General features: G+C 38.3%; 1 protein-coding gene across 4 annotated transcripts in view; it reads right to left on the reverse strand.

Annotated features, from left to right (window-relative positions):
• The window catches only part of PARD3B (par-3 family cell polarity regulator beta), a gene marked incomplete at both ends in the record, with an annotated part of 1,045,674 nt that overhangs the window by 84,205 nt on the left and 940,067 nt on the right, over positions 1-21,402 (reverse strand). For all 4 annotated transcript variants that reach the window (XM_080690300.1, XM_080690301.1, XM_080690302.1 and 1 more), the window contains one exon: positions 17,027-17,162. In XM_080690300.1, the coding sequence (XP_080546426.1) occupies positions 17,027-17,162 (136 nt within the window). The remainder of the gene's footprint in view (positions 1-17,026; positions 17,163-21,402) is intronic.

Below are 21,402 nucleotides of genomic sequence, written 5' to 3' on the forward strand. Positions count from 1 at the left end.
CAGACCAAAGTAAAATGGCAAAATCCAAGAATGCTAGTTACAGTCACAGAAATGGGCTATGTGTTTCTTTGGAGGAAGACGCCACAGAATAAATCAAACACTACCATTCAACCTTCCCAAGAAGTAGATTAAAAAGAGGGAGGGAGGCTGAAAGTCCTCAGAAACACAAGAGTAGATGGGGAACAGTAATCTGGTGTGCACCTGCCTTTGACTGATCAAAGAGATGATAAATCGGTGTGGTGGAGGGTGTGATCGAAGGATCACAAATTTGAGGCCAGCCTTAGCAACTTATCAAAGCTTTCAGCAACTTAATGAGACTGTATCCGAATTAATATATATATATATTAATTCGGATACAGATACAGTCATATATATATATATATATATATATATATATGGTATCATGTATACAGTCTCATGTATATATATATGTATGTATGTATGAATACATACATATATATATGTGTGTGTATATATATATATATATATATATATATATATATATATATATGGGCTGAAATTATAGCGCAGAGGTAGAGTGCCTCTGGGATTAATCCCCGGCACTACACATACACATGTACACATGCACATAGTCATACACACACATACAACACTATGATAAACATATGCATATCAGAAACAATATAATTAATAATGCTATTTTTTATATTTTCTCAAGTGTAGGATACACATTTCCTATACTAAACATTTGTGAAATTGGGATATATTTTTAATAGGAAACTTTATACTTAATATGGTGACATAGTCTTTTTTATTCTTTTCCTGAAAGCTATTTATTTAAACTACTGTAGTATATAGCTATCTATGCTGACTTATATTTAAAGAGATATGCATACATATGTGCTTATTATTTACTTGTATGAAAGTGCCATAAGGCCAGAATCTGTGTCTTTGGCTCCTGCTAAATCTCTGTCAACTAAACAGTACTTGGGATATAACAAGGTTCAGTAAGTATTTGCTGAATTTAAAAATTTATAGAAAAATATTTTTAACTAATTTAAAAATTTTAAATAATAAAAATTACCACATAGTATGCCAATTTCTGAAAATTCCACAAGGCAAAAACTGTAGAAGCCACTATCCTTGACTACAAAGTATTAAGACTATACATTCAAAATAAAATGTTTATTGGGTGTGGTGGAACAGGCCTGTAATCTCAGTACTTGGGGGGCTGAGACAGGAAGATCACAGGATTGAAGCCAGTCTCAGTGACTCAGTGAGGCCTGGATCAACTTGGAGAGACTGTTTCCAAATAAAAAAAAATAAAATAGGAGCTGGGCGTGAAGATGCCTGCTTGTAATCCCAACATTTGGGAGGCTGAGACTGGAGGATCGCGATTCTTGGACAGCCTCAGCTATTTAGTGAGGCCCTTTGCAACTCTGAGACCCTGTTTCAAAATAAAGAATAAAATATAGGGCTCGGGTATAGCTCAGAAGTAGAATGACCCTGAGTTCCATCCCCAGTACTGCAAAATAAATAACTAAATAAATAAAAAATAGGGTTGGGGTTGTAGCTTGGAGGTAGAATTCCCCTGGGTTCAATCTCCAGAACCATAAAAATAAAATAATATAAATATTAGTAAAAAATAATAAAATGTTAAATAACAAACCTAACTCTTGAAATCTAAAATAATGATCATATAAATCACTCTTGGTAAGAGAGAAATAAGGTCTGTAAGTTCAGAATATCTAGATAAAGTTTAAGAATATTAACCCTACTGAAAATACACCAAAACTAAGTCCCAAAACAAATTCATTTTCCTAAATTACAATGTTATTATGTATTGCTAAATAGTAAGTAAAATATATGATATACTAGCAAACCAAAAAAAGTAGGTTTTCTTCATCTATTTCTAAGGAAATGGAAGAATAATGAAGTAAAATAAATATGCTAGAAAATTTAAAGACAACAATAAACATTAAATGGTAAAATATATAACATATACTAAAAGTTTAAAAATATCAAAGAAATAGATAATTTTATAGAAAAAGACAGCACATTTCTAAAATTTGATAAAGGAGAAACACCTTTCTTTTGCAAAGATTGCTGTGTATGATAAAAGCTGAAAAAAAGATATCAAAGAATTACCCACAAAAACGTCAGGCTTGATATTTTTATGGATGAGTTATTTTATATCTTTATAAAGAAGCAATTACTACATTATAAATGTTACAAAGCATAGAAACAGATGAAAAGCTACCAGATCATTTTACAAAGGTAATATAACCCTTGTGTATAAAACTGCTAAATTGAGAAAGAAAAAATAACACAAAAAACTCCAGATATCAATTTCATTTACAAATAAGATTTTAAAAATCACAAAATAATACTAGCAATCAATTCCCAGGTCTGTCTTGAAAGAATAAAACAGACAGCATGTGAACGTACATCTATTTTTTTTCAGAACTGAAAAGGTTATTGAATACTAGAAACTCTGGTAATATAAATCCTCACATTAATAGAAAAGGAAGAAAAATCATATGATCATCTTGACAGATGCTTAAAGGCCATTAAAAAATATTAGTAGATATACCTGGTTCGTTTCTACAAAAAGCCTCCCTCCACCCCAGGTATCATGAAGGTAAAAGTCTATTGACAGAGGTAGAAAAGAAACCCAAAAAACTTTTGAATGATATTTGCCAGTAATGATTTTTTTTTTTTTTTTTTTTGTGGGTCTGGGGATGGAACCCAGAGACATTTGACCTCCAAGATACATCCCCGGCCCTATTTTTTATTCTTTATTTTGAAACAGGGTCTCACTGAGTTGTGAAGGGCTTCACTAAGTAGCTGAGGCTGTCCATGAACCATGATCCTTCAGTCTCAGCCTCCCCAATGCTGGTATTATAAGTATGCACCTCCGCACTCGGCTGCCACTAAAGATTTAATATTTCTTCTATATCAAGAAACTTAATAAGTTGGGAATAAAATAGGCAAATATAATAGAAAAACTAAAAATTTATAAAATTGAATATTAATGGCCAACAAACTCATGAAAATTTCAACCTCAGTTGTAATTAAGAAAAAACAACAAAATAATTTTTATTTGCTATCAAAGTGGAAAAAACTAGGAAAATTGAAAACAGTTTCAATAGGGCTACTATGAGATCTTTATAAAACAGACCACTAATATGTATTGTCTGTATTGTTACTACAGTGGTAGAAAAATATAAACTTACAAATTTTCCTATGAGTAACTTGAGTAATTTGTATCAGAATTTTAAGATTAAAATAATATATTGATTTATTATAAAGAAATAATAGGAATGCACAGATTGATTTATAAGGATAATTATTACTTAGGAGAAGAAATGATGAAAACAATTTAAACGCCCTGTAAAGTTTATGTGTTTAACCAATTATTGAATGTCCTTTTTAAGAAAATATTAAATTTAGAATATTTAATGCATTTAGCATTATTTCATATTTTTGGAGCATTATTAATGACATGGAAAATGCTCACAATATAGCAGAAAGCAGCTTAAGCAACATCAATATTTAGAAAAGTTCTAACTTAATTACTACATGTGATAACGTATATATGTGTGTTTACAAAGAATACTTCAAAAATGTGAAGCAATATTCATTTTTGATGTGGTCAGATAATAGATGCTTTACATTGTCCTTTTGATGCTTTTTGACCACCTAAAATTTTTCAGAGTAAGCCTGTATTACTTTTATAACAAAATTTAAAATATAAAAAAATAAAAATTATAATTTTTAGGAAAATAGAAAAGCCAGAAGTATGCCAAGTATGCCCACAAGGTCTCTTAAATACTCTGGCTATAAATGATAACTTTTTAAATATACTTATTTCAGAGATATATGCCAGTATTAACTATTAAACTAACATTAATGAAAATATATACAAGTTATGCGTATAACTATCTTTACATAGCCATATCTATTTGTATTGATGTGTAGATATAATTTAGAACAGTGAACTCTGTATATTCAATATGTGCTTCACGTGGGATTTATTCAATAATATTTATTAAAATAATTCTTTGAGTCTCTGATAAGAAACTAGTACCATGTAAATTCTGACAACTGAATGGTAAACAATCAGATAAGGATCTTTAAGTCTAGAGTTTTTGACCTTTTAAAATCATAACCTATAGAAAGACTTATTGTCTGCATCATGACCCAGCATATATGTGCATGTGAATATTAAACAAAAATATCTTCATCTGACGCCCATATTTATTGCTGCCAATGCCCTCTGATGTATTCAATTCAACCCCAAATCATTTAGAAATGACAAGAGTGACCAACTAATTGGTTTCATGATCATCTAATAAGCTGTGACACACTTTGAAAGACTACCCTCTGGGGCAGATCTCGGTCAGTAATTGGGCCAGATGTGACGTGCAGTTGCTCAAATCCTCACAATGAGAGGTTGGACCTAAAGAAGAGTATCATTATGGGCCATATGCTAAAAGCCACATTATATTTGTTTGGAAATTACAGAGGGCAATTGCTTAGATGTAGTAGCTGACTCGGAGGCAGACTGCCCTAGATGCAGACAAAGGAAAAGGCCAAGCACACATGGGACAACTTCACAGGGACAAAAGAAAATCTATCTTATTAATTCTTGGTTCGTCTCTTTCCTATGCATTCACTTATCAATTTCTTCCTGTATTACGACTCTAAATATCTCATTATATTTGAAGTTATGTCTCCTGTCTTCCTTTCCCACTGGACGCAAACTCCTTATTTACTTCTCAATCCTCAGAGTCAAGTAAATTTCTGGCCTAAAGTTGCCTCTGAATGCAGGTCTAAGGAACTGGTAAATTGACTAAGCAATCAAGCATTTTAAAATTTCATTCTCTAATTCTGGAGCCAAAGTGACATGGCATAAGTGAAAATAAATTTATTTTTTTCTTTAATGAATGACAAGGTTTACTTCTTATTCTGGAGATAAAATCTTCAAGAAGTCTAGAAAAATTCCTCTTAACTCTTCTTAGGAGTTTCTAAATGGCAAGGTACTCAAATTCTTGATAAATTACATTTCTGAATCAAGTAAGAGGAAATACTGAATACTGTAACCAAATCTAGGTCTCTTCCTATTTGCTTGCCATCTCCCAACCATCTCCCCACTTCTACCGTTATGTATTAGGGGTTAGATTTTCTAAGCTTATATTATCTATATCAACATACAGAGAAGAGAAAGTTATCTATTTTCTGAAGTTGGAAAATGTCAAGAGTCCTACAATCACACGTAAACCGCAAACTCCTAACTTCCCAATTTTTCCCAATCACCCATTTAAGTACTGTTTTAAAAGATTTCTTCCTGCCATCATTCACGTTAATTGCGAGGCCAAGATTTCCTCCTCTGGAACGTGAGTCTCTGATTCCCTTACAACCACACACACGTCAAGCACATTGTGGCCGAAGTGCTGCCTGACAATTTAAACCTGGGAAATTACTGTAAGGGGAATTGGAAGAAAAACAGGAAGCCTGGTCTATGCTAAATAGATGAAGGGGGGAAAGCAGCTGATGGACATGAAAAATTAAAATAGATTTAATATTCAGAAACAATCCGAGACACTAGCAATTAGTGATGATGGGAAAACAAAACTGAAAAACGAAGGTGTCTCCGCATGGTTCGGGGGTATCCATTATCAGAGCGTGAGCCAGAAGGTTCATTAGAAAACAGGCGGGGAATATCAAAGGGGGATATCTTCCTCATACAACATTTCCTACTGTTTCTCTGAAGGGGCAATTTCGAAACATTCATATTTTTACATACACACATGCATGTACACATACCAGGCAGGTTTTCCTAACTTGACCGTCAATCTGTTGTTGGGCTCAATGTACACTCTTATGCATTCATAAATTGCTAAGTATAACTGAATGAATAAAGCAATGAAGAATGAACAACTGTAGACAATATGTTTTCCTCATACGCTGCTTTGGCTCTGCTGCCTGGTGAACGGGAGCTATGGCTGGTTATAGGCTGAATGAGACCTGACATGGATGGAGAGAAGTCATTTGAAGAAAGTCTTCTGGAGATAAAACCCAAGTGCTCTATTCCTTTACCGAAGTCTTATCTTGAAAGTGCATATGAAAGTAGTTCTCAGTGGTTTATACTAACAACATCATATCCTTTCTTCTTCAATCATTTACTTGAACAAATGGAAACCTTTCAGGTCAGCCTAGCTGGAATTCCATGGTATCAACTTTGGGACGTTCACATAAACACTCTGAAAATTAGCACTGCAATCTCAAGGCTCAGAACGAGACATGGAGAAATTGATGAGGTTCATAGGGCTGTGAAATCACAGACTCTAATAAATGCCATTACAATTGTATTCAAAAGTGGTCATTTTTCTTGTGGAACATGGTAATTTCAATACCTCTGTAATAATTAGTAACATTTTAGGATTTTCTTAGTTAAGTGTCTTTCCTATCTTTTTGAGAAGAGAGCTTTCAGTGAATTTTCTTTCTCCCATCAAAACAACCGACTAGTTGCTACTTAATACAAACCAAATGATGTTAAACTTCAAAATGATTTTACATCAATAGTTTCCTTCAACAAAAAGAACAAGATGGCCGCCTTGGTGACCTGACTGGTGTACAGTTAGCAAGCCATGCAAGGAGATGTCATGGGCTAGGAGATGTGGGTACAAACATGGCTTACGTGAACTTTTCAGTGTCATCAAGCTGAAGTACTACAAATATCAGTTTGATGAATTTTCTTATCTTCTACTCCAAACATCTTCATTTTTAAATTTAGTACCCAAAGTTTACTTTAGGACTTTTAAACTCTGCTAAAATAAAACATATTCGACTGATTTTAAACAGCTTTGAGAACAGTTTAGGAAATCTGGAATTCATAGGAGTTTCTGCTATGGTTTCTCCTATATTACATAAAATGGTCATTTCTCCCATTGCAGTAGAAGAAAAGAATGTTATTATTGTAGAAGTTGGAATTTTGGGTTTTAACCGTGATCCAACATAAACGGTTGTGGTTTGAGGGAACTTAACTTATTCTAAACTAGACATCCTGAACTGGAATTAATTGCTCATTAGAAGCAGAAAGAGTTCTTTTTTTTCACTCTAATGTAAGTACAGCATTGGGTTGGTTTTTTTTTTTTTTGACATATTATGGAAAAATAATGTGGCTCTTAACTTTCTTTTTTCCGCTTTTTGCTATTTGGGTTTGGGTTTGAGCCAGAGATGGCTAACTTATTTGATTACAGCATTGAAAAATGATTTCATTTAGACTTTTAAAGAGGACTAAGCAAACAGGTTTTGGTTCAATGCTACTGGATTCAAAACCAAATTAAAAGTGATAATTAAAAAGCAGTTTACCCGAGGAAGAAAACATTTTTTATTGTGTTTACATATGAATCCTTGAGGATGCAGGAGCTCATGAGATTCTTTCTTTCATATGTCTTATTTGGAAAAGTGTCTGAACAGTTGCCACAAGAGCCCTTCTTTTCTTCTTTCCCTGGAAGTTAACGCAGACTTGAAAATTGGTTTTACTAATAATTGTGGGACTATGGTGCAAGGTCTTAGAACCTTGGTTTTCTCACTGGTCCTACTTCACAGAATCTGTGGAATGGTTTTTAACAGGTAGGATCAGAGCTGAAAAGATGATGCTATTATGATTAATAATCTGACTGAAGGATCATTTATTAAGTAATTTATATACATTCTGTTTTGATTCTATCCTCTCTCTTATTTTAAGCTTTAACTGGACCCTGGTATTTCTTTCCTTCAGGATTTTTGCAGAGCTGAAAGCAGAAACTGCTTGGAGTCAACTTCCTTTGGGTCTTTGATCTTAACATAAGCTCATTAAAGAGATTAGGTGTGCCCCCAGGGTCAGGAATGACAGGAGTGGACTCTGGAAGGAAAGTATATGTGTGGGACAGAGGGAAATAGATATTGACCTTTGGACTGATGGAATTCTCCAGAAGTGCCTGACAACCAAGCCTGACAGTCATCGCCTGCAGTGACGATGGGCATCTCAGTGGCAACCAGGGTGAGCAGGACTGGAGGTCTTCACAGTGCAGTGTCTGCTCTATCATGTCCCAGTACTCTGGACTACACAGAGGCTAAGGAGGTCCACTAAGGACAAAGATAGAATGGTTGTTCAGCCAGTGGAATGACTTACTTCCGAACATCTCAGTATGTGTACCCTGTAGAAACATTAAACACTTCCTACATGCCAGATACCATTGAAAGTAATTTACATGTAATTATGCACATGTCACCATACTGAGGTAAGAGTCCTATTATCCCACTTTTAAAGCAGACAGAGAAATAAATAAATGCTCAGGTTTGCCTGGTTGTAAGGGATACATACTGAATGAAAGCTTGGGCAGTCTCACTTCAGAATCTGTGAGCTCACACAACATGCAAGAATGCTTTCCACAGCTGCTAAATGCTAAATACATGGTTCTTAAACTCAGGGCATCCAAAGGTGGGTGAAAGGTCTTTAAAAGGTGGGATGAGAGGATGGGGGAAGCTGAGGGCGGCTGTCTTCCAGGCACATCTCCAGGAAGGGCTGGTGGGGAGTCATGGCCCATGCCAGAATCCAGAAACAAAAGCTTCTTTGGAGGAAGTGAGGACCAGTTTACGGGGAAATCAGTGCCGTTCTCAGGATGGGCTCATTACAAGACTCTCCTATATAGGTGCTCTTCCTTCTAAAGCCTAACTCTGTCTATCCTTGACTCTACTCACCTTGGCTTTGTATGTAAAAAGTGCAGTGCTAGAGAAAACCCGGGAGGGGTAAGAAGCCACAAGGCTTCAGGAATAGACCTAACAGTCTAGTTCCAGGATTAGCCCTTCTCCTCACCCCTCCTCCTGGTCTTCCTCTACGCCCTTAATTAGTTCCCCAAAGTATTGTTCAGAGGAACTGCACTGAGAGAACTTAACTTTGTTGGGAGATGGGGTGGTGGTAACTCTGGACACTGGAACACTTTGAAGGGAAGAGTGGCTTCCATCCTGCTGAGGGGGGGACTTCAGGGTCAGGGAACCTGGGAAGACACATTTACAGCCTGGTAGATAGGAAGGGCCTAGAGAAATATCTCAAAAGTGTGTCCAGGAGAAAGTAGAGAAGGGAATATCTCTTTTTCTCATTCAGATGCCTGCCTCTTTCTGTGTGGAGAAATTATTGTTCTGTGATTAGCACAAGGTTATTGGATTTTAGTGGATGTTTGTAGGCTGATTTGGGCCTCTACCAACCAACATATATATTTTCTCCCCTATGAAAAAATCCATTCCCAGTTTTAAATTGCCAACTTCTAAATGGGTTTCTGGAACACAGTTTTTTTTGTGTTGGGGATTGCCTGAAAACATGTTACTTCCTTTCAAACTGATTTATACTATGTTTAAAAGCTGTGGATTCACTCACATGTTGGATATTCCAGCTTGTCTCCCCTATAGCTTAAAAGTCAACATGCTTTTGTGAAAGACACATTAAAATATAAAAGGGCTAAACCGGCCACAAACAACAAAGAAAAAAAAAAAAACCTCTTTATTTATTTTATATTCTCTTTTCTTAATTTTCAGCATATCCTGACATCTAGGTGAGCAAACTCAACTTCTTTGAAGGGCATTAGATGTTTTTTACTAATATCAATTTCTATCCAGCTTCTGGCCTTCCTAAAATTTCACAGACCCAGTGGATTTTCTTCTCTTCTTGTTTCTGCCTTAGAACTATTTCCACTCAGCTGTCTCAGGAACTCTGGGGAAACACTGACCATTGGGAGGAAACTGTCCCTGAAGCTCCAGAAAGTTCATCCACCAACACAGGGTGGTTATTGCGTACAAGAACCTGCTAGAGTGTGGACCTTGAAAGTCCTGCAAAGGCTCACGTGTTCAAAGACTTGGTCCTCAGAGTGGTGCTACTGGAAAGTAGTGGACACTTTGAGAAGTGGGACCTATTGGAGGGCCTGAGGTCATTGAAGGTGTGATCCTCAAGTGGATTACAGGCCCCTAGCCACTTCCTCTTCTCTTCTGCTTCCTCGCCATGGAGCAAGCAGTTTTGTCTCACCACTCTCTCCCTGCCGCCCTGTGCTACATTGCCCCAAATAACAGGGACAAATGATCATGGACCAGCTCCAAAACTGTGGGTCATAATAAACCCTCTCTCTTTATAAATTAATTGCCACAGGTATGTTGTTATAATACCCGTGGAACTAAACTGGAGCTGTCTCTGAATACCCATAGCTAATAACTCTAATTCTTTACCCTTTCCCCCTCTTCAAGCTTTTCAGAAAAGGTTACATGCTTGTTATAAAATAATAATTAATGAAGATATAGATAGAACAATTAAACCGAAAGAAAGAGAGTACTTTTAGCTCCTTCAAAGAATTCTACTGCTTCTCGTGGGGTGAATTTCTAGATCTGGGATGAACCAAAATGTCACTTGCCTCTGTAATTAAAAAGCCAGTGGTCTGGTAATTTCTCATAAATAACTCAGTGCAATCATCTGGGTTTCTGGGATAGCTCAAAGCTACTAGATCGGTAGACAAATTTAATTTTCTTTCTCCTTTTACCTAGCAAAGAACAGCTGCAAATTCAAGATTGATAATAGATCTGTACTTTCTAATTATAAACAGAAAAACATATGAACAGAAAGGTCTTTTTCTATTTCTTTCCTTAAAAGTGACAATGTTTATATTGTTATTCCTATTCAAAGTTGCAACAGATAAGATAACTTGCACCTTGATTTCCCTTAGGGACTACCCTTCACCTACATTTGTGTATGGAATTTGGGTGGTCTTGGCTCTACTCTCTGGTTCCAGGGGTGGCCTGTGTCCTCATTCTAGCTTTGTTCCAGTACTAGATCTTTCTGGCTATGCGGGTTGGTTCAGAATCCATGACCTTGGTTGAGCCAATCAATGCACTGAGTGCCTCACTGAATATCAATACTAGGACTTAGCCTGGAGGTACTGGAAGTGAGACTCTTCCCACTGAGTTGTTGGTTTGGAGCTGCTGCTGGCCATCTTGTTCCCATGAGGGGAAGCTCCCTGAGAATATTGAGTGTAGAGAATAGCAAAGCTGAGAGAGATGGAGAAAGAGATTCCCAATGGCATATAGAGAGGTGTGAGATCAACTTTGGCTGAGTCCAAGGTTGGCTCTGCCTATGGACATCTGCCTTTGTGTTTTCTTCTAATTAAGTTTCCATTCTTTGCGATGTAAGAGCCATTTGAAATCAGGATTGGTCAAATGGCCTTAGTTTTTATTAGATGCCTTTAAGGATCAGACAAGAAAAATACACAAAAGTCTCAATTCTGGCATTGGGCCACTGATAGGAGGAGCTCACTATCATATCTCCCCATATTAGAAAATAATCTACGAAGAGCCATTATCTTTGCTTGGCTATGGTATATCCATCTTAAAACTCTTTATTGAGGTAGTTAGCATAATCTCAGTACTTTTCTCTCCCTTACCTCTAGTGCAGAATTCACTGGATTTATCTTTCATAGTGCAGATTAGCTGCCAAGCACATTCCTTCAAGTTGGCTCCTAGACCAGCTTCATAACCGGACACATCTTTTACATTTTCATCAACCATCTCTTTGTTCCAACCATAATCTACCTGAGTCAACTCCTTTGCCAAAAAGGTATAGTACCATGTTTTGATGACAGTAGAAACTAGCACACCATGAGAGTTTACGATCTTTTAGCTGTTGTTTTTTCCATATGTAAATGGAGTTTCCTTTCTTTCCTTACAACTGTAAACAAACTTCTTTTATATGTAACATTCTTCCACCTTAGCAGTCTTCTAATTTAACATTCTTTTAAAATAAAAATAAAGGGGGATAATCATACACGCTATGCAGCTCTCAAAAAAAAAAGTACAATAATAAAGGTAGTAATACTTTTAGGAAACTTTAGAGGCCGTTCCATTTCCAAAATTACTTACAGGATATTCATGCTGCTGTTAAATAAGCAGACATCTTTATCTGCTAATAAAAAAAATTCAGCCTGTTGCCAGAGGACTGTGGCAGTCTTAACAAGTTTTACAGAAAATAAAATACCAGTAGATAACAGGTATCATGTTTTCTTTTGGCAAATATTAACTTTTCACATATCTTGTGTATTTAATTGGGCCTATGAAAACTCACCAGGCCATTTCATGTGCAGTCACTGAAATTCTCAAGACTTGTTCTTTTCAGAGCCTGGATGGGAAAACAGCTACTAAACAAACTAGCTGAAAAGATTGTTTAAGTCTCAGGTCCATACAAACCTTACAATCTGCATGCATTCATTTATTTTAAAAGAAAGCAAAGAAATAAATGAGAAGGTTTAACACACACACACACACATACACACACACACACACACATACACACACACCACACCACCACCAAACTGACAGAAAAAGAACAAAATATGTTGGCTGATACAAATCCCAAGTTGTCTTTATAGATTTCCCAGCATTCTATCTCCAAGTGACTGCAGACCCTGCGTCTAGCAAGATCAATTGCTCTAAGTATATATAGGAGCTAATACTTCTTTGTACTAAGCTTTGGCACATATGTTATTATTATATGTAGTTTAGACTTAGATGTCTATTACTGGGCCTATATTATGAGTTCCTTTGAAATAGGGGTAATATATTGTTTTAACAGCACCTGGTCTACACTAAGATTGAACAAATGTAATATAAATATTGAATGGGAGACATAGAAAAAAGAGAAGAAAAATGAAGCGAAGGAAGAAGTGGTGACGGGAGGCTCAGGCTCAGCCACTGAGCAAGCGTAACACCAGCAGAGAACTGCAAACAAGATGGGTGGGAAGATCTGGAGAGCCCAGGGAAGATCGAGAAAGAATGTGAGTCCCACTAAGAAAACAAAATGTATTTATTTTTAAAACTGTTCATACATCTTGATAATTTTTCCAGTAATTGCTTTCATCACTTTTACTTGAAAATGTTTGTGAGCATACTTATATTCTTTCTGGCTTTTTTTTTTTTGGTAGTACTGGGGGTGGAACCCAGGGGCTTTCTACCTCTGGGCTATATTCCCAACCTATTTTATATTTTATTTGGAAACAGGATTTCACTAAGTTGCTGAGAGCCTCACTAAGTACCTGAGGCTGGCTTTGACCCTGTGTGATCCTCCTGTCTCAGCCTCCCAAGTACTGAGATTATAAGCATGTGCCACCATGTCCAGCTGTTTCTGGCCTATTTTAAGCTAGCTTAAGGATCAGTTGACAGTCCATGTCTATGGGTTCTGCATCCACCACTGATCAAAAATATTCTTTTTTTTTTTTTTGGTGGTACTGGGGTTCCTGGAAGCCCTTCTACCTACAGGCTACATTCCCAGACCTATTTTTATATTTTAATTTGGAAACAGGGTCTCTTTAGCCAGCACAGCTGGCTTTGAACCTGTGCGATCCTCCTGTCTCCGCCTCCCAAGCGATTACAAGCATGTGCCACCACGCCCGTCTCAAAAATATTCTTTAAAAAATGTATTAGGAAGCTGGGCATGGTGGTACACACCTGTAGTCCTAATTCTTGGGAGGCTGAGGCAGGTAGATTACAGGTTCAAGGCCAGACTCAGCAACTTAGCGAGACTCTGTTTATAAATAAATAAATAAATAAATAAATAAATAAATAATAAATGCTGAAGGTATAGCTTTGGAGGTAGAATGCCCTTGGGTTCAATACCCAAATACCCCCCCCCCCGAATTTGTATAAACCTATACAGACTTTTTTCTTATAATTATTTCCTAAAAAGTACATTAAAACAACTGCTTTCATAGCACTCAAACTGTATTAGGCATTATAAGTAACCTAAAGATTACTGAAACTCTATGGGGAGATGTAGATAGGTTCTATGAAAATACTACACTATTTTGTATAAGGCACTTGAGCACTACAGATTTTGGTGTCTGTGGGGTTCCTGAAGCTGGTTCCCTGAGGATACTGAGAGCTATAGTTGTCAGGCAACTAATGCTCCTACTTTCCTGCTTGACAGCTCAGAAGTTCCCCAGAATAGTATGACCGTGGAAAATATTCATTACCCAAGGTACTAGATTTGGGGGGGAGGGGTTAAGTCGGTGGAAGTATTTCTGATGGTGGTAGAGATGATTTTGTTAGGGAACTTCGTTGAACTGTTTTGGTGTCTATTGAAGTAACAGGAACCAACACCCTATTTTTAAATCTGGATCAGAATCCTTGTTGACTACCTGGGAGAGCACCAGGGAACTTCTCCTGGTCCTTCTCATCCCTTTTATTGACTGGATTTTATTTTATTTTTACTTTTGGTACTTGGGATTGAACCCAGGGGCACACTACCTCTAAGCTGAACCCCCAGCCCTATATTTATTTATTTATTTATTTATTTATTTATTTATTTATTTATTTATTTATGGTACTGGGGGTGAAACCCAGAGGCTTTCTCTGGGCTATGCTCCCAGACCTATTTTCTATTTTATTTGGAAACAGGGTCTCACTGAGTTGCTGAGAGCCTCACTAAGTAGCTGAGGCTGGCTTCGAACGTATAAGATCCCCCTGTCTCAGCCTCCCAAGCGGTGGGATTACAAGCGTGTGCCACCACGCCTGGCTCCTATTTTTATTTTTTATTTATTTTTTATTCTTTATTTTAAAACAGGGTCTCACTACGTTGCAGATGGCCTCACTAAGTGGCTGAGGCTGGCAGCGAACCTATAATCCTCCTGTCTCAGCCACCCAAGTATTGGGATTATAAGCATGCGCACGTACCCTTAGCTGCAGATTTGATTTTCACAAGTGCCCCTGTGATGCTGAGGTCTGGCCTGATCTAGAAATCTCATGAAAGCTGCTTCGTTGGGTCTTGCTGACTGGCAGGGATGAAATGTTAACTTTCTAAACTTGCTTTCCTAGACCTCTCCCAGAGCATCAAGACAATGGTGTAATTTCTCAGGCCTCTGGTAGACAAAAGATACTAGTGTTTTTCCTTGGCAGTGGCAGAGCAGAGGAAAGGATGCTGAGATTCAAATCCCTAGTTTGGAATATCTTGGGTGATCACAAAGAACACTCGTCCTTTATGACAGCGTATTTCCCAAGCATCCCTTTGGGAAGCTTGGCCTCGATTGTCTGGGAAGTATAAAATCAGTCACTTTTGGCAAAGCTCAACACACAGGAGCATGGGAAACACAAATTAAAATAGAGATGCTTCTTTACTTGCTAGATTGTCTGTTTACACATTTGCTTGGCATAAAAATAGAATCACTAAAAAGGGGACACCAAGGGACTAGTTATTCAGCTTGCCTTTAGTGAGGGTCAGAAGAAACTTTCAGGCTTGTGAAGGTTAAACATCTTCATCTTTTCAGTTTGAATTAAAGAAACCAAATGAAATAAGGTCAAAACAACCAGGGCTGCTTAATGTAGAATTATGCATCTTACTCTGCTCATAGGGATTTATGGTGGTTTGAGGATGAAGCGCTCTTGAATGCACTGGACAGAGTGTTCTGTTTCAGTTACAGGGGACATAACTTCCCTTACTTTATTGCTGGTTTGCTTTGTTGAGGTAGCAGAGCCTTACCTAAAGAGTTGCTCATGTCTTTTTTCAACAGCAGTAAATCGATCTCAAGCAAATTTAAAACAGAGTGAGTTGTTGTCTACTAGGTTATTCTGGTGAGAGTTGAAAAGTTGTCCCATCATTGCAAATGTCATTGTGTTTAATTCTATCATCTGTAATAAAACCAACAATTAGCGGTTTGATCTGCTCTAGAGTCTCAGGATGTCTATCTCCAAAGAGGCTGACTCCATTCGGGCTGGGATCGCCACTCCTCTCTGTGTACTCGTGATTAATGTTTTTAGACTCTGTCCTTGGAGGAGGGATCTCCTAGGCAGAGGAGTTTCAGTTGCTCTTTTCAACAGTAGTGGATCCTGAAACTGATTCTCAATGACCCAGCCAGGCATAAACTACCACGGCACAGAAGTGAAAACCGAAGAAATCAACTCGGTTGCTGGAGTCCGCTCTCCCTGCCCTGATCTTGTGAGCACAAATACCAGTGTGCAACTCAGAAAAGAAAACTTTCCTTTAATAGATTTGCCTTTCGAAGAAGCCGGTGTCTTTAGTGGGCACCAGGGATGAGACAGTTCCTTACTTGGTTCTCAAAACAGCACTAAAAACTATAGTGGAAGGCAGTAATCATCAACAAGGGGTACGTGAGAATGAATCCCAGCTAGGACATTACCAGGACCGTGTTCAGCCCTGCGTGATGATGTCAGCAACAACAGCTAACATTTATTTTGAATACAGGCGCCGTGGCAGGCACTGTTCTGAGTGTGTGACAGGCACATGCTGTCCAGCCCTGAGCATTCTCCTCTGGCCATTTCTGTGGATGCTCAAGGGTTAAGTGTAATTTTTTTTAGGCATAGACTTACCTTCTTGAAAGACACAAGGAAATGAAGCATACTCCCTTGGAAAAAAAACCCGAGGAATATCTCTTCTGTGGTCACATATTCTATTGTGTTTCCAGAAAGTCAAAGGCTTTAACAAAACGAATCCCCTCATACAAAAACTGCCCTTATCTCAAAACAAAGCAATCCTAGTGTGCTGGTAAGATCAGCAGAATGTGGAGTGCCTAGATCCAATCTACAAACAGCTGATATCCCTGACAGCACCCCTTCTGAAATTTACCTCTAATAACCATTTTCAGAAGGAGAGATGGCTTACCTAGCACAGTCTATTAAAGCTGGACTGGATGTCTGTGGTCCAAGAGAAGGAGGGGAGGAATGAAGGCTTACTGGATGATGACAGAGAGGCCCTGTCTTCTTTAAAATAGCTGACGTCTGTGCCCCCCAAACCAGTCAGTACACAACAGGAAGCAAGCATGAGAGTGATTAGAACGAACACGTACATTAGCGAGGTTTGATTTATGTAAACAAATTCTGTGGGAGTAGATGGCTGTGGTTTGGGTCATGTTCCTATCTATAAACCCCAAGAAAGTTGAATGTAACCAATATGCATAGAGCATTCTTTCCCACTTTCCTCTGCTCTAGGTTATTTCAGTAAAAAGAAGTTTGTGATTGGAATCAGGCAGGGGCTTACCCAGTGAAGGTCATAATCAGAGGGTCGTGGTCTTCCGTCCTCGTCTTCGTAGGAAGGGAAGCCTTCCCTCCGGGCCTGGTAGTACTCCTTTCTCAGCCTCTGGATGCGGTCGGTGCTTCCACCCGTGGGATGGCCACTGCGGACATGAACAGACAGTCACACAGTGCACCTCAGCCGTGGGAGCCGCTTTTTGATCTTCCTATTAAAAGGGCCGACTGACATCCAAATTTGAAAGATTGGCTAATAGAATTCAAATATGCTAGGAGAATGGTGAAATCAGTCATAAAAATGAGCAAAAAATGGTTCTTACATGCACACCTTTTGCTCTAAGGGCCAAAGCATCTGACTTGGGATTAATAAATGCCTTTTGAATGAGAAGGTATGATAAAGTCCTGACCTTTTAGAACAATTAAAAAACCCATCACTTTCTTTGTACAAGCATGCATACAGAGTTTGGTTAAATTTTAATGTGGCTTTCTCATTTTCTCAGAGAAGTGCTGCTATTTATTGCAAAGTTACAGTTGCTGGACCTGAAGGTCAGACGTGATAAGGAGTTGACATGTGCCAGTGTTCGTTTCAATGAGACCCTTGGATTTGGGGAGTGTGTGTGGGGTGTGGCAGAGTTCAATGGATGGGTTACAGTCAGGACAAAGGTAAGGAAGGCAAGATTCATGCCACAAAGTAGAAGAAAGGGTTGGAGAAGGGTTGGTGACAGATGAATGTGCCGCCTCATTGCGTGTCCAAGGTTCTCTGTAAAACAAATTGTAATAAACGTAAACACTGGTGCCTTTAACTTAGAGATATTTAGAAATTACACTAAAAATGATACATGTATACGACTGGCATATTTGGGTTCTTGAGCTCAATTTTTAATGGCACCGTGGTGAGAATTGTTGTTCTAGTTTATAGGGTATAGGGAGGGCAGGGAAAGAGAGACAGGTAGAGCTTGGAAGTAGGTAGGGACCCGTGTGAAGAGCCTTCCATGCTAAAAAGGTCCCCAAATATTAGAGTTGAGTTTTTAATCATAAAAATGAGAATAGTGAGAATATGTTTTAGAGGAAAGGTAGTCCTCCTATATTAGATGCTAAGTTCCAGGGAGGCCTGACCATGCACCTGGGCCTGACAGCCTCTCTCCACCCCGAGTTCAATGGGCTCTGGGTTCCCTGGGTGCTGGACAGATACAGAGCAGCTGATGTCTTTGATTCAGAAAAGAGAGAGCCTTGGGAATTACACACCTCATTTTTCTTCAATAGGCTTTTTTTTTTTTCAGTACTAGGATGAAACCCACTCCCAGCTCTATTTTTTATTTTTTATTTTGAAACAGGATCTCACTAAGTTGGGGAGGACCTCACTAAGTAGCTGAGGCTGGCTGCGAACCTGTGATCCTCCTTTCTCTGCCTTCCAAGTACTGGGATTACAAGTGTGTGTCATCACATCTGGCTTCAATAGGCATTTTAAAATTCTCAAGATAGTTCTAATTCTCTTTCTTATTAAAATTTTTATAAGAATTTATTTTTATCCGCTTTTATTAGTACATTATAGTCTCACATCATAATGTAAATCATGTTGATAGTGACATACATGACACAGCACTTGGTGGGCCCCCCCCCTCCTTTTCTCCCTTCCCAATACAGAGTACTGAGACTGATGTTGAAATATTCACATATAAAACAGAAGTTTTGAGCCAGACGTGGTGGCACACACTTGTAATCCCCACGCTTGGGAGGCTGAGACAGGAAGATCACACAGGTTCGAAGCCAGCATCAGCTACTTAGTGAGGCTCTCAGCAACTTAGTGAGACCCTGTTTCCAAATAAAATATAAAATAGGTCTGGGAGTATAGCCCGGAAGTAGAAAGCCTCTGGGTTCCACCCCCAGTACCACCAAAAAAACCAAACCAAACAAAACAAAAAACAGAAGTTTTCTTAAGTAATTTATGACAGAATTTTAGAATGAATACTCTTCAGTTATTAAAATGACATCACAGGTAACATTTCTTGACATGAATATATGATTGCCAAATTTTAAATGACTACAAAACATTGTGATCTCTTTTTTATAAATCGTCCCTGTGCTTTGGAAGCTGAGACAGGAGGAATGCACAGGTTCAAAGCCAGCCTCAGCTACTTAATGAGGCTCTCAGCAACTTAGTGAGACCCTGTTTCCAAATAAAGTATAAAATAGGTCTGGGAGTATAGCCCAGAGGTAGAAAGCCTCTGGGTTCCACCCCCAGTACCACAAAAAAAAAAAATCGTTTGTTTGTTTTGTACAGAGGATTGGTTTTAGGGACATTATACCTACTAGGTATACTCTCTGGCCTTTCTATTTTTTCTTTTTTAAACAGAGTCTTGGTAAATTGCTGAGGGTCTTGCTAAGTTGTTGTGGCTGGCCTCGAACATGTGATCCTTCTGTCTAGGCCTCCCAGGTGCTGGGATTACAGGCATTCACCACCATGGATCGATACTTTTTAATTTTAATTTTTAATTAAAAAAATTATACTTAGATCCAACAAAGTCAATAAAAAAGCTTATAGAATTGATCAATGAATTCAGCAAAATATCTGGATGTAAAATTAATCTTAAAAAATCAGAAGTTTTCCTGTATGCCACCCATAAATCCACGGAAAAAGAAATCCAGAAAACACTTACATTCATGGTATCCCTAAAAAAAAAAATACTTAGGAATAGACTTAACCAAGGAGATAAAAGACTTCTATAAAGAAAATTATAAAACATTGAAAACAGAAAATGAAAAAAACATTAAGCCAGGCGTGGTGGCGCATGCTTGTAATCCCCGCGCTTGGGAGGCAGAGACAGGAGGATCGCGCAGGTTCGAAGCCAGCCGCGCGCGCTGGCTTAGGAAACCCTGTTTCCAAATAAAAATGTAAAAATAGGTCTGGGAGTGTAGCCCGGAGGTAGAAGGGCTTCCAGGAACCCCAGTACCACCAAAACAAACAAACAAACAAACAAACAAAAAAACCTTAAGAGATGGACAATTTTTCCATGTTCATGGATAGGCAGAATAAATATCATCAAAATGGCCGTTCTTCCAAAAGTGATCTACAGATTCAATGCAATATCCATTAAATTACCAAGGCCATTCCTCACAGACATAGAACAATCAGTTCTTAGATTCATTTTGAACAACAACAACAAAAAAAAAATCCCAGAATAGTCAAAGTAGTTCTCAGCAACAAGAGCCATGCAAGAGGCTGACTTCAAACTATACTATAAAGCCAAAGTAATAACAAGATCATGGTACTGGCCCAAAACAGACACATAGACCAATGGAGCAAAATGGAAGACTCAGGAACAAATCTACACACTTACAGCCAATTGATTTTTGACAAAGGGCAAAAACATATACTGGAAAAAAGATAGCTTTGCTTCAACAAATGGTGTGGGCAAAACTGGTTAACTATATGCAGAAAAATGGAAATAAAGCCCACTTTCTCACCCTGCACAAGAGTCATTTCAAGATGGATCAAAGACTTGGAAATCTAATTCTTTCTTTTCTTTTCTTTTTGGTACTGGGGATTGAACCAATGGGTGTTCTACCTCTAAGCTACACCCAGCCCTTTTTTTTTTTTTTTGGTGGTACTGGGGTTCCTGGAAGCCCTTCTACCTCTAGGCTACACTCCCAGACCTATTTTATATATTTTTTGAAACAGGGTCTCTTAAGCCAGCCCGGCTGACTTCGAACCTGCGCGATCCTCCTGTCTCCGCCTCCCAAGTGCGGGTATTATAAGCATGCACCACCACGCCCGGCCACCCAGCCCTTTTTTATTTTTTGTTTTGAAACAGGAACTCACTAGGTTGCTGAGAGTCTTGCTAAGTTGTTGAGGATGTTCTTGAACTTGTAATCCTTCTGTTTCAGCCCTCCAAGAACTGCCATAACAGGTGTGGCCACTATTCCCAGCTTCTTTAATACAGATTTTTTTTTTTTTTTTTTTTTTTTTTTTTTTGGTGGTACTGGGATTCCTGGAAACCCTTCTACCTCCGAGCTACACTCCCAGACCTATTTTGTATTTTTATTTGGAAACGGGGTCTCTTAAGCCAGCGCGGCTGGCTTCAAACCTGCGCGATCCTCCTGTCTCTGCCTCCCAAGTACGGGGATTACAAGCATGCGCCACCACGCCTGGCCTTAATACAGGTTTTTTTTTAAAATAAAACTTTTCTATGAGCACCTGAATCAGGTAACAGTAGAAGTTCTGCTAAGCTTTCCTGAAGTGCCATCAGATAGGAAAAGTAGCACAGTCTATTTGGAACAGCTTCTCTTGCTCCTTAGTAACTCAAGATGACTGTGGTGGTTGGATCCCATGCACAGCCTTTCGCCAGTTATGGGAACTCATAAGCTGCATTCAAACTCGCCAGAGGA

This window comes from Muscardinus avellanarius (genome assembly GCF_963383645.1).
Source record: "Muscardinus avellanarius genome assembly, chromosome: 2".
Taxonomy (NCBI): Eukaryota; Metazoa; Chordata; class Mammalia; order Rodentia; family Gliridae; genus Muscardinus; species Muscardinus avellanarius.